We start from the raw sequence: 14839 nt of genomic DNA on the forward strand, positions 1-14839 counted from the left end.
ACCAGCATTCCCAGCATTTGCAAAAAATAACCCCCCAAACCCCCCCCTGTGACCACCAGGCAGGAGCTGCAGGGGGAAGGTTCCTCTTCACAGGATGTAAAACACAAACCTCAAATGGCTGCAAAAATAAGTGTCTTTGGAAGAAAATAAAAGAGTTTCTACACCAGGAACGAGAAAAGCAGCAGCTCCAAAACATCCCAGAGCCCCTGGAACAGGACACAGGTCCCAGCTCCTGCTGGGAAGAGGCTCCACAGTCCCTGCTCTGTGTGAGGGAACTCCAAAGGCATCACAGGGTGGAGCTGCTGGATGTGGCTCCTGATCCTGCACAGAGTCCAGCCCTGGGGAGGCCGAGGGTCCTGGATCCCCCTGGATGAGGCCAAAGGTCTTGGAACACCCCTGGATAAGGCTGAGGGTCCCAGACCTCTCCTGGACGAGGCTGAGGGTCCCAGATCCCTCTGGATAAGGCCAAGGGTTCTGGATCCCCCTGGATGAGGCCAAAGGTTCTGGAATCCCCTCAAATGGGGCTGAGGGTCCCAGAACCCCCCTGGATAAGGCCAAGAGTCCTGGATCCCCCTGGATGAGGCTGAGGGTCCTGGACCTCTCTTCACCCCCAGCCCCATCCAGGCTCTTGGCTCAGGAAGTTTCTTTGGGAAGCAGCAGGATCTGTGTGTGCTGCCAGGTCCCACTTCCATGCCCTCTCCCTGCAGCACCAGGCTCCTGGAAGGGCAGGGAAGACAGGGAGAGCAGCTCAACGTCACCCTCAGCCACACAAAGTCCAGGAGATCCATGGAGGCTCCAGGTTTGGAGCAGGGAAGGGGAGGCACAGCCAGGAATCTGCTGCTCTCCCGCCCTCCCTGAGAGACCAGAGCTGTGCAGGGACAATTCCAGCCTGGCACTTCCAAAGGCAGCTCCAGCCCCTTCTCCCCAGTCCCAGCAGGGACAGGAGGTGCTGGGAAGCCCCACCTGAGTCTTCCCAGCTCCCCCTCATTCCCAGAGGAGCAGGGATTTGCCTCTGCTCTTCCCCCAGGGAACAAGGACAATCCAACCCGGGAAAGTGCTTTGGACTGGGGAGGCTCCAGGAACGAGCCCCCCGGCAGCGAGGGATCCACGGCACGTTGTCCTTCCCAGTCTCTGCCATCCTGGGGGGAATTCTGCCCCCATTCCCGATCCCAGGGGCTGCCACATCCCACCTCCAGGGCACTGAGGAGCCGGAGGTGCCGGTGCCGCCCTTCCCAAGGGATTCACGCCACGAGGGAGCTCTGGAACACGACGCCCTCCTCGGCCTGGCCGCGCTTCCAGGGCTCGCAATTCCGGGCGGGAGCCGAGGGGGCCGGGGGGGGCTGGCAGGAGGGGAAGGGGCCCGTGCCAGGGCCAGGGGGAGCCGGGAAGCCCCGGAAGAGGAATCCCACATTCGGGAAGAGCGGCTGCACCAGGCGAACGGGGCAGAAGGCGGAGCCTGAGGGGGTGAAGTGAACCTTGTTCTTGTCCGGGCAGGAAGGCTGGAAAGGCTGGGATGGGCTGGAGCAGCTGAGGGGACACAGAGGGCACGGATTAGGGACAGCAATTCCCAAGGGAAAGGCTCAGCAGGCACAGGGAGAACAGGGGATGTGCCAAGAGCAGCTGCTGCTGGGAGCGGGTACCCAGGGGCTGCTGGCCTTGAATCCCACTGATCTGGGGGAGATCCCACTGATTTATAGGAGATCCCACTGATTTATAGGAGATCCCACTCACTTATAGGAGACCCCATTGATTTATAGGAGATCCCATTGATTTATAGGAGACCCCACTGATTTATAGGAGATCCCACCGACTTATAGGAGATCCCACCGATCTTCAGGAGATCCCATGGATTGATTTAGGGGAGAACCATCTCCCCCTCAAGAGGCCTGGGAAGTGCAGGAATCCCGGGGTCCTCCCAGCACTCCTCCCTCCAGCTCCGGTCCCCAGGCCCCGAGCAGCCTTTTCCATGGGAGCCTTTTCCCCCATCCCTGCTTTCCCAGGAGCCTCAGCTGCCCCTGCCCAGCATCCCATGGGATCATCCAGCATTTTCCAAGGGCCCCCCACACTCACAGGGTCTCCTCGAAGGCTCGGACTCTCTCGCAGCCCTCGGGAGGCTCCCGCTTGAACACGTAGCTGTGGTTGGGACGAGGGGAGGAGGCAAAGGCCAGCACTGGAGAAGGGCTGCTCCCCTCTGGGAGGGAAGGGAAAGAGGATTTGGAATAGTTTTCCAAAGAGGAATCCAACAGGGAACATGTTCTTTCAGACCCCCCAGGGCTGCAGGTTATGGAATGTTCAGGTGGAGAAGAGGCTGAGCTCTGCTCCCTGGAGCAGGGACAGGAGAATGGCTGGAGCTTTGTCAGGGGAGGGTTAGGATGGATATTATGGATTTTGGGAAAAGGTTCTTCCCCCAGAGGCTGGTTAGGCACTGGCCAGGCTCCCCAGGGCAGTGGGCACAGCCCCAAGGCTGCCAGAGCTGCAGGAGGGTTTGGACAATGCTCTGAGGGATGGGGGGAATTTTGGGGTGTCCTGGGCAGGGCCAGGGGTTGGGCTGGATGATCCCTGTGGGTCCCTCCCAGCTCAGGATATTCCCAAAGCCACATCCCAGCTCACAGCCTGGAAAGCACCCCCATGGAGGAGGGGAACTCCTGGAGCTGTAACTCCAAATTCCCAGGACTGTCTCCCACCTCAGCTCCACTTCCAGCCCATCCCACAGCCAGGGAGGAGCAGCCCAGGAGCTCTGCCCCCCCTCAGTGTCCCCAGATTTCCCAGCCCTTTTCCATGCTCACCTTTCTCCTTTGGCTCCGGCTGTGCCTCCGAGGGCCTTCCCGGGCTCTGCAGGGATGGGGAGGGGGACAGGGAGAGGCTGTTCCAGCTGCCACTTCCCGGCTCCAGGGCCAGGGGGGTGTCCAGGGGGGTGTCCAGGGGGTCTGGCTGGGCGGGCGCCGGCGCCCTGTGCCCGTCTGGGACATCCAGGATCTGGGAGGGAGCAAAGGATTAGAGGAGCAGGAAACCCCCTGGCACCTGGGAGAGCTTTGACCTGCAGGGCAGGAACTCTGTGGATCCTCGTGGATCCCTTCCCACTTAGGAGATTCTGTGATTCCATCATAAACCTGGACATGGGGACTTGTCCCCAGGGCTGAGAAACAGAACCAGGCAGAGCTCTAGGAGGGAAGGGTTTCCAGGAGAAGATTCCAGACAGTCCGTGACCTTCACTCACCCTCAGCAGCTCCTCATCTCCCTGTTCCCTCACAAACACCTCCTCCAGCTCCTGGTTCAGCCCTTCCAGGCTCCTGTGCAGGCAGGGGCTGAGCCTCAGGACGGGACATGGAGAAGGGAAGCCCGAGGGAGAGTCCTGCAAGAGTCGGGAATGCCGGGAGTCAGAGCTGGATCTGCACACCCTCAGCTCCCAGGGCTCAGCCAGAGCCCCCCGGGCTGGGGAACACTGACAGGACAGTCCTGTGAACTCCCTGAGTGCCGAGGAAATCCTGGGAATGTGCTGGAGAGGAGGAGAAATCCTCCCTCCTCGGGCACGAGAGGCCTGAGGAAAGCACAGCCCAGGAGGTTTGGGGCCCTTCCCAGGGGGATTTTGCTCTGCCCCTCACTGGGATGGGGGGACAGGGAGCAGGGGGGGTGTGGATGTACCTGGAGTGATCCACGGAGCGTGTGATCCCCTGGGAATGGGCAGCTCTTCTCCCTCTCCTTCCCATTCCTGCCGCTGAGCTTTGTGCGCTGGAGCTGCTGCTTCAGCTTGGCAATCTGGGACACTCGGGATCAGTGGGGGAGCAGGAGACCAGGGACAACAGCCCCAAACAACCCCCCCAAACAACACCTTCCCCAAACCAACCCCCCCAAACCAACACCTCCTCAAGCCAACACCTCTCCAAACCAACCCCCCCAACCCACACCTCTCCAAACCCATCCTCCTCCTCCCCCTTGGCCCCTTTGGCAGTGCCAGAGCAGACACAATCCCAGGAGCAGCAGCTCCAAGGATGGGCCTGGAGTTCTCCCAAGGCCTCGTCCCCCTGTGCTGCTGCAGCGTGGGCAGAGCTGTTCCGTGGTGGATCCGGGTTATCCTCCACCCAGAGGGAGGATTCCCTGCTGGACCCACTCCCAGCACCCTGAGCCGCCCCAGAGGGAAGCCACAAATCCCCCTGCACCTGGATCCCGGGGTCAGGGCTGGGACAAGGGCTGAGGGCTCGTTCCCAAAGCTCTCCTGGCTCCCTCCCTCCCTCCCAGCCCGGGGTCTCCGTTACCTCCCGCCGGTGCTCGGAGCCGCCCCTGGCACTGCCCGGCCCTGCCGCCGCCTCGGGCCACGACTGCGGGGTCTGGGGCGAGAAACAGGGCTCAGGACACTCACAGGGCTGAGGACAATCACAGGGCTGAGGACAATCACAGGGCAGGGCCTCAGAGGCTGCTCCTGGAGCCTGCAGGCGCTGGGATCACCCCCTGCCCTGGGCCCGTCTCCCCTCGTCAACACGAGGCTCAGTAATCGTGGAACTGGGGAATGGGTTGGGCTGGAGGGACCTCAGAGCACAGCCAGGTCCTGCCCCAAGGGCAGGGACACCTTCCACCAGCCTGGCCTTGGACACTGCCAGGGATGGGGCAGCCACAGCTCCTCTGGGAAATCCACCCTCCCAGGGAGGAATTTCTTCCCAATATCCCACCTAATCCTACTCTCAGTTCAAACCCATTCCCTGTGTCCTGTCCCTCCATCCCTTGTCCCAGGTCCCTCTCCAGCTCTCCTGGAGCCCCTTTAGGCCCTGGAAGGGGCCCTGAGGTGTCCCTGGAGCCTTCTGTTCTCCAGGGGAACATCCCCAGTTCTCCCAGGGATCCCTGAGATCATCTCCATGGCCCCAATGTACATTTAAGACATTCCCATGTTTATTTGGGCCAGTTTGGCCGGATTTGTGCCTGCTGGGAAACTGGAGCTCATGGACACAGGGCAGGAGAGCTGCCCCAAGGCAGCAGCTCAGTCACCACAGTGAGACAAGGGACACCAACCCCCCCTCTGGGGACACTCCTGCCCCTGTGACACAGGGATCAGAGGGATCAGGCACTTCCTGCACGGAGACACCGAGGGGAAAAGCCTCCCCCAGCTCTGGGAACACCCAGCTGGCTGGGAGGCCTCAGTTCCTCAGTTCTGGAGCTCCAGGGTGAACCCAATCCCGGGCTTTGGGCTGCAGATGGAGCACAGAGGGAGCAGCTGCCTCCCCCAGCTCCCAGCTCCCAGCCCCCAGCCCCAGGACTGGCAGCTCTCCCTGTGTTCCCAAAGAGCAGCTCTGCTCTGCAATCCATGGAATCAGGGCTGGGAATGTGATCAGCAAAGGGAGTGAACTTCCTTCCCTGCCCTCGGCCCTCTCCGGGCTCGGAGCAGTCCCCAGGCACATCTTACAAAGTTATTTCTATTGCCATATAAAGCCAGTCCTGGAGAGGGAAGAGGCCTCCAACCCAGGCCCAGGGAACTCCAGCTCTGTCCCCTCAGCCGGAGCTGAGCAGCACAAAGGATAAAAACCCTTCCCAGAACGTTCCCGCTGGGAATTCCCGCCCGTGTCCCTACCTGGGTGGCTTTGTCCCTGGTGCAGGGGGGGGTGTCCCTGTCCCGGGGCCACTGTCCCAGCAGGTACGAGCCCAGGAGGGGGTCCAGGGAGCAGGTCCGGCGGGAACGGCCCGGCTGCTCCAGGGCCATGGCACAGGGAACACTGGCTGGGAGAGAGAGAGAGAGAGGGACATGAGCTTCCAGAGCCATTGGAACACCAAACAGCTGCACTGGAATAACGGGATACAGGCACAGGGAACACTGGCTGGGAGAGAGAGAGGGACATGAGCTTCCAGAGCCATTGGAACACCAAACAGCTGCACTGGAATAACGGGATACTGGCACAGGGAACACTGGCTGGGAGAGAGAGAGAGAGAGGGACATGAGCTTCCAGAGCCATTGGAACACCAAACAGCTGCACTGGAATAACGGGATACTGGCACAGGGACCAGCCCAGGGCACTGCAGGGACATGGGCACACACAGCCTGGTTTTGGGAATCAGGGTCCTGCTGCTCCCATCGTGCCCAGGGAATTCCCACCCTCGCACCAGCAGCACTTCCCTGCCAAGGGAATGGAGAGGTGCTGCTCCCAAAGGTGCTGCTCCCAGAGGTGCTGCTCCCAGTCCGGGCTGGAAAACGAGGAGTGGGAACCCCACTGGAGCAGGGTGGGCTCGGGGTGAGGGGCACCCTCCACGTGCTCCTCTGCCCCACAAGTGTTCCTGGTTATCCCGGAGGGAGTGTGCACACAGATCCAAGAGACTGTTCCCACTGATCCCAGACTGTTCCCACTAATCCCTGAGGGATTATTCACACTGATCCCTGAGGGATTGTTCCCACCGATCCCAGATCGTTCCCACTGATCCCAGACTGTTCCCACTGACCCCAGGGTTGCTCCTCTAAGCTCAGATTTCCCTGCAGCCCTTGGGTGGCTCCACGAAATCCCCATCAGACATTCCAGTGGATCACCTGGGATTCCTTCCCATGGAGTGGAGCTGCTCCTGAACAGTTTGGGTGGTTTGAGGGAAGCCCTGAGGGCTGGGGAGGGAGGAGGAGGAGGAGGAGGAGGAGGAGGCAGCTGGAGTGTCCCTTTCCCAGCCCGGGCTCTCCCAGCCCTCCAGGGAGCCCCAGTTGCCCCTTGGCCACGAGCCCCAGGGTTGGGGCCCTTTTCTGTGCCTGGGCCTCTGGAGCTGCTGGATAACAGGCCCAGCCCTATCTCCAGGAGCCACTTGGCCGCTCCCAAGGCCCTGGAGCAGCCCCAGACCAGAGCAGGAAATGGGGTTAAAAGGGACAAGAGCTCAGTGCTGGAGGTGGAAATTTTCCTTATCCCTCCTCTTTCCCAACCCACGAGCTCAGAACTTCCTAAACAGCCTCTCCAGCCCAGCCCAGCCCAGCCCCTGAACCAAGAAAAAAGAGTCTCCAGCAAACTCTTAAACACTTCCAGGGCCCCTTTTCCTCAGGAATCCTCCTCGGTGCTGAACCAAAAACGATGCAAGGAGAAAATAAAGTTCCCATTTCTACTTTCCTGACAGTTGTGAAAGTTCCTTCCTTCCCCCCCGGATTTCACAGACCTTTCAGCACCAGAGTTCTCAGAAATGTGGAGACCTGCTGTTCAGCCCTGACACTCGTGGAGTGTGGCCCTGAAGGGCCATCCTAAACTGATCAAGTATCAAATAACACACTCAAATATAACGAAATATAATTTAACCATGATGGGCTGAGCCTTGGCCAGGTAGGGAGGCTTTCCAGGGATTCTGTCATGCCAAGGTGTATCCAGTGGGTCTGGATTCAGTTTTCAGCTTCCTGGCTCATCATGAGCTTTAAGATTTCATGGAGAGAAAGCTCCTTTCACCCCAAGTGCAAGAGAATTTACATCCAGTGGCAATGCTGGGGTAAAACAACCAGCGGGTGGGTGGAGAAAAAGAACAATTCCCACGGGAAGGGGCTTTAGGAAGGAGAAGGAACCTGGAATTTACAGCTGGATGCAAAGGTAACACACACAGCCCTCCTCAGTGCCCTCAGGCTCTGCAGAGGATGGGCTCCAGGTCCCTCTCAGTGTTTGAGCCCAATAATCCCTCTGCCTAAAGCAGCAGATTTGTTTGGGAGCGCAGGGAAATCCCCCTGGCAGGCCAGGATTGCCCAGCCCAGCCCAGTGTCCAGGAGTTCAGAAACAACTCCAGAGCTGAAATCCTGCCAGGGAGAGGCCAAGCTGGGGTTAAACCACCCTGGCCCTGCCAAAAACACCCCAAAAAGTACCTGCTGTCCCCAAACCCCAGCCCTCAAACCCCCCAGGAAGGAGCCAAACCCCGAGGGAAAGGGATCCCGTGGGACAGAGCCCAGCTTTGCTGCTCCACCCCAGAGGGCATCACCAGTGGCCTGGGAGCACAAGGGAAGGAATTCCAGGCTTTGTAATCACGTCCCTGGTTAGCGGAGAACAGCTGGAAGGAGCTTCCCAAAGGACACAGCATCTGGAGAGATCCCTGAGGGAATTCCTGGGGGACACCAGCAGTTCTCCAATGTTTTTTCAGGGTTGTTTGGGAGAACCAGAGCTGAACTCTTCACCTTCCACTTAATTCCTTCCAAGTTTGGCTTTGAAATGCCAAAACCATCTGAGGAATTCCTGCACCATCAAAGCCCTTCGGGGGAAGTTTCCTAAATCCAGGCTGATGGGAGGCACAGCTCCGGTGGGATCTCCAAGCCAGGCCACCCCCTCCCCATGGACCCAGGCTGGCTGGGTGGCTTTACCTCTGGAATTCAAGGGACAACCAGGAAAACGCTCTCAGGAGCAATGGGAGAGGGTTAGGAACAAGCAAAAACTTGTTCAGACTTTAGATTTTGAGGAGCTGCTCACTCAGATCCTGGAGAATTGAGGAGCTCCCAGGATTCCCCATCACCTGGATCAGGAGTGAAGCCCCAGGGAACACACAGAGCTCATCCCAATCCCAGAGAACTCCCAGAGCTCATCCCACCTGTCCCAGCAGCAGCTCCCCTGGACAAAGGGATCCCAGGGATCTGCCCCTGAGGAGGATCCAGCTCTCTCCCATCCCTGCAGACAGAAGGATTTCAAACCCACCCCTGACCCCCAGGATTCCCAAACAGCACATCCAGGCCTTTTCAACCCCCCCTGGAGCTCCTTCCCAGCACTCCCAGCTTCTCCTTTCAGGGAGGCCCTTGGAGAGGCTCAGCAGCTGCTCCTCAGCTCAGTGGGGTCCTGCGTTCCCAGAGCAGCCCAGGATCAGCTCAGGATCAGCCCTTATCCAAACCCACCGGGATCCCCGGCCCTGGAAGGGCTCAGGCAGCAGAGCCAAACCAGGAAAGATGGGATAAATCTCAGCATTTCCATGCTGAGCTCCCAAAAGGAGCAGGAGTGTGAGGAGACAAATTCCCATCATCCCAGTTTTGGGTTCAATCCTGCCCAGTTTGTGCTGTAGCTCCCACACAGTCCGGGAGCACATGGAAGGGAGGAGAGCAATGGGAACTCCAACCCTTCCAGAGCTGCAAGGAAACCACTGGGATGAGCAAGAGGAAAAATCCAAGCTCCCAGAGCCTGCACAGCGAGGCACAGAGCCAGGAAGGAATGGAGCTCCGGCCACTTTGCCCTGGGAAAGCTGCATGGGATCCATGGAACTCTGGAGCAGGGACAGCCCAGAGCTCCAACAGAGCCCAGGGATGACAGCCCGGCTCCCATTCCTCCGGGATTTCCTCGATTTTCTCTGCACAGCAAAGTAATTGCCCAATTAACAGCAGCTTCACCTCGATTTCGCCGAGAGGGGGAGGCTGGCACTCGAAAGGATTATTTCATTAACTCGTTTCAAGTGTAAATTGAGCAGAAAGCTTTTTAACAGCTCCTCTGATCGATCCCAGCCCTGCCAGCGGCAGGAAGGAGGGAGCCGGGAGCAGGGACACTTCGGGAAGGGCCATTCATTCTCCCGGGGGAATTCCCAGCAGAGCAGATTAAACACCCCCTGCACCGAGCGAGGGACCAGCACCGGGCAGACGCCACCGAATTCAGCTGGAGAGATCTCTCCCCCTGTCCCACAGCTCTGATCTCACGTTTAACCCCAAAAGCGTTTCACTGCTATTTTAATACTCCGTGAGATAACGAGCAGCCAAGCAGCAACCCCGCATCCAAGAGCAGCCCCGGGAACTGCCAAAAGTAACACACACACACAGAGAGAGAAAAGCCAAAGACTATTATTAGGCCGCTAAAAAGTTATATTTAAGCATTCCTGAAGCGGTCAGGGAGAGCTCAGAAGTGCAATTAGGGACGAATTACCATCGGGGCAAACCGAATTCCTGCTTTTTATCGAGACGGATCAGCTGCACAAAACACAGGGCTCGGGTTTTTGGGGCTTTTTTGGTGAAACCGCCTCGAAACGGGCAACTCCTTGTCAGGGGAGAAGCAGCAGGGGCTCGGTGCCCGCCCTCGGGGGTCCCAGCTCAGAGCCCGGGCCCGTCCAGGGGGGCCGAGAGTCCCCTCGCTCCCTGTCCCTGTCCCCGCAGCTCTGCCCTCGCTTCTCCCGCTTCCCTTTCGCGTCCACCCCCGCACCATCACTGCGGAGAAGCCTCGGGGGCACACGGATCGCTGAGCCCGGCCCTGCCCGCACAGCCCCGGGACCCCCCGGTCCGGTGCCGGGGGCGGAGGGGCCGTTTCGGAGCCCCCACGCTGGGGGCCAATCCACAACCCCCGGTGCTCTGCGGGTGCCGGGGCCACGCGGGTCCCCCCGTTACCTGCGCGGGCCCCGTCTCCGCGGCGCTGCTGCAGTTGGAAGGGGACGGTGGCGCGGAGCGGGTGCAGCCCCCCGGGGCCGGCGCGGCCGGAGGGCGCAGCACCCACTCCCGCCATGGCCCGCCCGCCCGCCGCTCTGAGCCCCCCGCAACGCTCGCGCCCCTTATGAGCGCTCGGGGGCGGGGCCTGAGGGCGCAGCGCGGCGCTCATTGGCTGCCCAGCTGCCGGCGCCCCGCCCACACCGAAGGGAAGCCAATGAGAGCGCACGGCGCGCTCCGCCTCGCACGCGCCGCGGCGGCGGCCAATCAGGACCGCCAGGAGGCGTCACTGCTGGCGGCAGAGCCAATCATAGAGAGAGGGGCGCGCGAAGCCACGCCCTTTGCCCCCCGCCCACAGCAGCGCCTCAGCCAATCAGCGCAGGGCAGAGCCCACGCGGTGACGAGTCACGTGGGCGGGGCCGGTTCCTCTTTCACCTTTCGGGGGGTGGGAACCGATCCCGATCCCGATCCTAATCCCAATCCTAATCCTGATCCTGATCCTGATCCTGATCCTGATCCCGCCTCGTCCCCCTCCCACCCCATCCCTGGAAGCACCGGGCACGGCCGTCCCGGGCTTTCCCATCCCCGGGGAAGCGGCGATGAACGAGAGCCGCAAAATGAGGCAAAAAAGCCCAAAATCAGTCCAAAATTACCGTGCGGGCCATCGGCACCCGGCTCCACGGCCCCGGCTCCAGCCCCATGGCTGAGAGGCTCAGGAGCTGTTGACCAGTTTTCCCGGATTTTTCCCTTTTCCCAGTTTTTAATAATTTTTCCCCTTTACTGTCTTTTTAGGGACTTTTTTTTCCTTTCACCAACTTTTTATGGATTTTTCCCTTCTACCAGTTTTTAGGAATTTTTCTCTTTTACCATCTTTTTAAGGGTTTCTCCCTTTCACCATCTTTTCAGGGATTTTCCCCTCTCACCACCTCTTTAGGATTTTTTTCCCTTTCACCACCTTTTAGGGTTTTTTCCCCTTCCCCAAGCCCTGCTCTGAGCACGGGGCACAACAAGTTATTTGCCTTGAAACCAGAAAAACCTGCTGTGGAAAACTCTCACCCCCAAAGTTCTACTGCTGAGAGAACTCCCAGTTTGGGGCACCCACCCCCTGAACCATCTGAAACCCCAGATATCCCCCTGCAGCCCCTCCCAGGCTGAAGGAAGAGATAATATAGATATATAAAAATATATATATATATATATAATATGTAATATATCATACATATACATAATATGTAACGTATAAAACAAAAATACATAAAGATACAAAAAATATATAATATATATATTAATATATATTTTTATATTTTATATATATATATCTGTCTGGGGACAGACCTGTTTGTGGGCTCAGGAATGAGCCAGAAAGGGGGAAACTGCCTCAGGAACAGCAGTTCCTGGGTAGGACAATAGGAATGCTCAGGATTTTGGGGAGGTGAAGTTGAAGCTGGAAGTACTAAAGGACAGGTTTTTGGGGAATGGGGCCCCACAGCCCTTTCCGGGATGAGGTTCCTCCATCTGGCCCTGCAGTCCCACACCTGGAGGGTGGAAAAGGTGCTTCCAACCTGCCCCAACTCACCATTCCCTGACCTGCTGCTCCCTGAGCATCATTTCTGATCCCATCTTCATTCAGACCTTGGAACTGGGATCACACTGTCTGATTCCTTGAAAAGACATCTCAGCACAGGATTCTTCCTTTTTCTGGTCCCCTAAAACATATTTATAGTCCTCAGATAATCAGAGAATTCCAGAATGGTTTCGGTTGGAAAGGACTTTAAAGATCACCTTGTTCCTTTTGCAGGGACACCTCCCACCAGCCCAGGGTGCTCCAGCCTGGCCTTGGACACTGCCAGGGATGGGGCAGGCACAGCTCCTCTGGGAAATCCATCCCAGCCCTCACCACCCTCCCAATATCCCATCTAACCCTGGCTCCCAATATCCCATCTCACCCTGCCCTCGGGCAGTGGGGAGCCATTCCCAATATCCCATGTAACCCTGCCCTCGGGCAGTGGGGAGCCATTCCCAATATCCCATCTCACCCTGCCCTCGGGCAGTGGGGAGCCATTCCCAATATCCCATGTAACCCTGCCCTCGGGCAGTGGGGAGCCATTCCCAGTGTCCATAAAGTCTGACCCTCTGAGCAAACTCCCCCTGTGGCAGCTCCAGGCCTGGACCCCAGAGAGACAATCCCAGGGCTCAGGGACAGGAAGGAAAGGGAACCTCAGGCCAAGTGAAGGGTGGGGGTGCTGTGCCTGCCCAGGAGGGGGGAGCTGTGGCGAGGGGAGATAAGGACAGGGGAGGGCAGGAGGGGGCACAGCAGCCTGGCCCTGTGCCAGCCTGGGGCACCGGTGGTGTCCCTGTGGGGATTGGGCATGGCAGCACTGCCTGGGCACAGCAGGGCTGCTGGGATCGGGAACACCGGGGGATCCAGGCAGGGACATTGGGGGATCCAGGCAGGGACATTGGGGGATCCAGGCAGAGATACCAGGGAATGCAGGCAGGGACACCGCAGGATCCAGGCAGGGACACCGGGGGATCCAGCAGGGACACCAGGGGATCCAGCAGGGACACCGGGGGATCCAGCAGGGACACCGGGGGATCCAGCAGGGACACTGAGGGATCCAGCAGGGACACTGTGGGATCCAGCAGGGACACCGGGGGATCCAGCAGGGACACTGAGGGATCCAGCAGGGACACCGGGGGATCCAGCAGGGACACCGGGGGATCCAGCAGGGACACTGTGGGATCCAGCAGGGACACCGGGGGATCCAGGCAGAGATACCAGGGAATGCAGGCAGGGACACCGAGGGATCCAGGCAGGGACACTGAGGGATCCAGGCAGAGATACCAGGGAATGCAGGCAGGGACACCGGGGGATCCAGCAGGGACACCGGGGGATCCAGCAGGGACACCGGGGGATCCAGCAGGGACACTGAGGGATCCAGCAGGGACACCGGGGGATCCAGCAGGGACATTGGGGGATCCAGGCAGAGATACCAGGGAATGCAGGCAGGGACACCGGGGGATCCAGGCAGGGACATTGGGGGATCCAGGCAGGAACAGCTCCTCCCTGCAGAGCAGCCCCGGGAGGTGTTGCCGTTACAGGTGGGAGCAAAGATGGGGCAGAAACTGCAGATCTGGGGCTGGAGAGGAGGGAGGAACAGGATGGACCAAAGGGAGCATCCCCCTCCAAAATGAGCATCCCCCCCCAAACTGAGCATCCACCCCCAAAACTGATTCACTAAACTGATCTTCCACCCATCAAACTGATCATCTCCCCACCCCAAACTGATCAACCACCAAACTGAGCATCCACCCTCCAAGATGGTCAGCCCCCCCAAACTGAGCATCCCCCTCCAACTGCTCAGCCCCCAAACCCATCAGCCCCCCCCCAAACTGCCCTATCTCTTGCAGGAAGGAGCCCTGCAGATCCCTGATAAGGGCAGGAGATCCCTGATAAGGTCAGAGCACAATGGTGTGTTCCCAGGGTGCCCTAAGGGTGGGCAGGGAACATTCCAGAACAGCAGCACTGAGGGGGCATTTCTGAGAGTTACCCAAAAAACCACTTCAGTATTTCCCTATTCACTCAACCTCACAGCTTAAAATGAAGTTTTAAACTAAAAAAAGGGCCCTCAAGTGTCTGTTTTAACAGTTCTCCCTATCCCAGAGGTAAATCCATCCCTGCTGCTCCTCCGTGTACAGACGCTTCTTCAAGGAAAGACACCCTTCCCAAAAATATTCCCTTCCCAAGGTCCACAAGAACTCTTAGCAAAGTAAAAAGTTATTAAATATAAGGGAAAAAAAACGGAGAGGGAACTGCCAAGCACAGGTGTTCAAAAGAACATAGAACTGCCATGAGAAATAGCTACCAGTGCCAAATAGAGAAGTTTTGACCATATTATTGTCTCACTGATGAAGTGGTGGCTCAGCTTTTTTAGGGCCTCCCAACCTCAACATTCAAATTCACTTTCAGTTTCTCTGAGAACAGTCTTTTTTTAGGGCACAGCGATTAGAACCCAATACCCACAGCTGGGAGAAATTAAAAATATTCCCTGCTCTGGGGCTGTTTTGTTCCAGCACAAGGAAGGTCACACAGCTGGGCCTCTGCCTGTTCCCACCACAGCTCACCCTGCAGATAAGGGAGAGCAAATTAAATAAAGGCCCACTCTGACTCCAGGCCAAGTTTTCTTTCTCCAAAGGTTTAAACCCCCACATTTTGGGTTAATTTGGAGGCAGGAAAGCTCCAGCTGGTGCCTATCAAAGGGGCTCAGCTGAGCTGCACGTTATCAGCCCCCCAAATTTATCTGCAGCAGAAGAGGCCCTTCCCTATCCTGCCCTGACAGACACACACCCCAGAGCGTGAGGGAATTCGGGTCCCACATTCCACAGGCTGCACTCCAGCCCTGGAATTAAGGATCCTGATGAAGTGCTGCAGTAACACAACCTTTTACAAGTGCTCGAGGGCTGCAGGTCAAGGATCCAACCTCTTATCATCCTCTGCCTGCTCCTTTCCAGGTGCTGGGCAGCACCTTCTGGAGCCTC

General features: G+C 58.3%; 1 protein-coding gene across 6 annotated transcripts in view; it reads right to left on the minus strand.

The window, feature by feature from the left end:
* The window catches only part of FAM117A (family with sequence similarity 117 member A), a 21972-nt gene continuing 7133 nt past the window's right edge, over nt 1–14839 (minus strand). The window contains exons 1-8 of one of the 6 annotated variants that reach the window (XM_027742332.2): nt 10265–10403; nt 5558–5703; nt 4254–4397; nt 3643–3756; nt 3218–3352; nt 2787–2976; nt 2071–2191; nt 1161–1527 (exon numbers count right to left, since the gene is read on the minus strand). In XM_027742332.2, coding sequence (XP_027598133.1) covers nt 1242–1527; nt 2071–2191; nt 2787–2976; nt 3218–3352; nt 3643–3756; nt 4254–4397; nt 5558–5703; nt 10265–10379 — 1251 coding nt within the window. In that variant the 5' untranslated portion in view covers nt 10380–10403 and the 3' untranslated portion in view covers nt 1161–1241. Of the gene's footprint in view, nt 1528–2070; nt 2192–2786; nt 2977–3217; nt 3353–3642; nt 3757–4253; nt 4398–5557; nt 5704–10264; nt 10405–14839 lie in introns of those variants that run through there. The other 5 variants (XM_039387729.1, XM_039387728.1, XM_039387727.1 and 2 more) reach the window with 5 other exon arrangements.

The sequence above is a fragment of the Pipra filicauda genome, unplaced genomic scaffold (assembly GCF_003945595.2).
Source record: "Pipra filicauda isolate LSUMZ 115617 unplaced genomic scaffold, ASM394559v2 scaffold586_size332294_pilon, whole genome shotgun sequence".
Lineage (NCBI taxonomy): Eukaryota > Metazoa > Chordata > Aves > Passeriformes > Pipridae > Pipra > Pipra filicauda.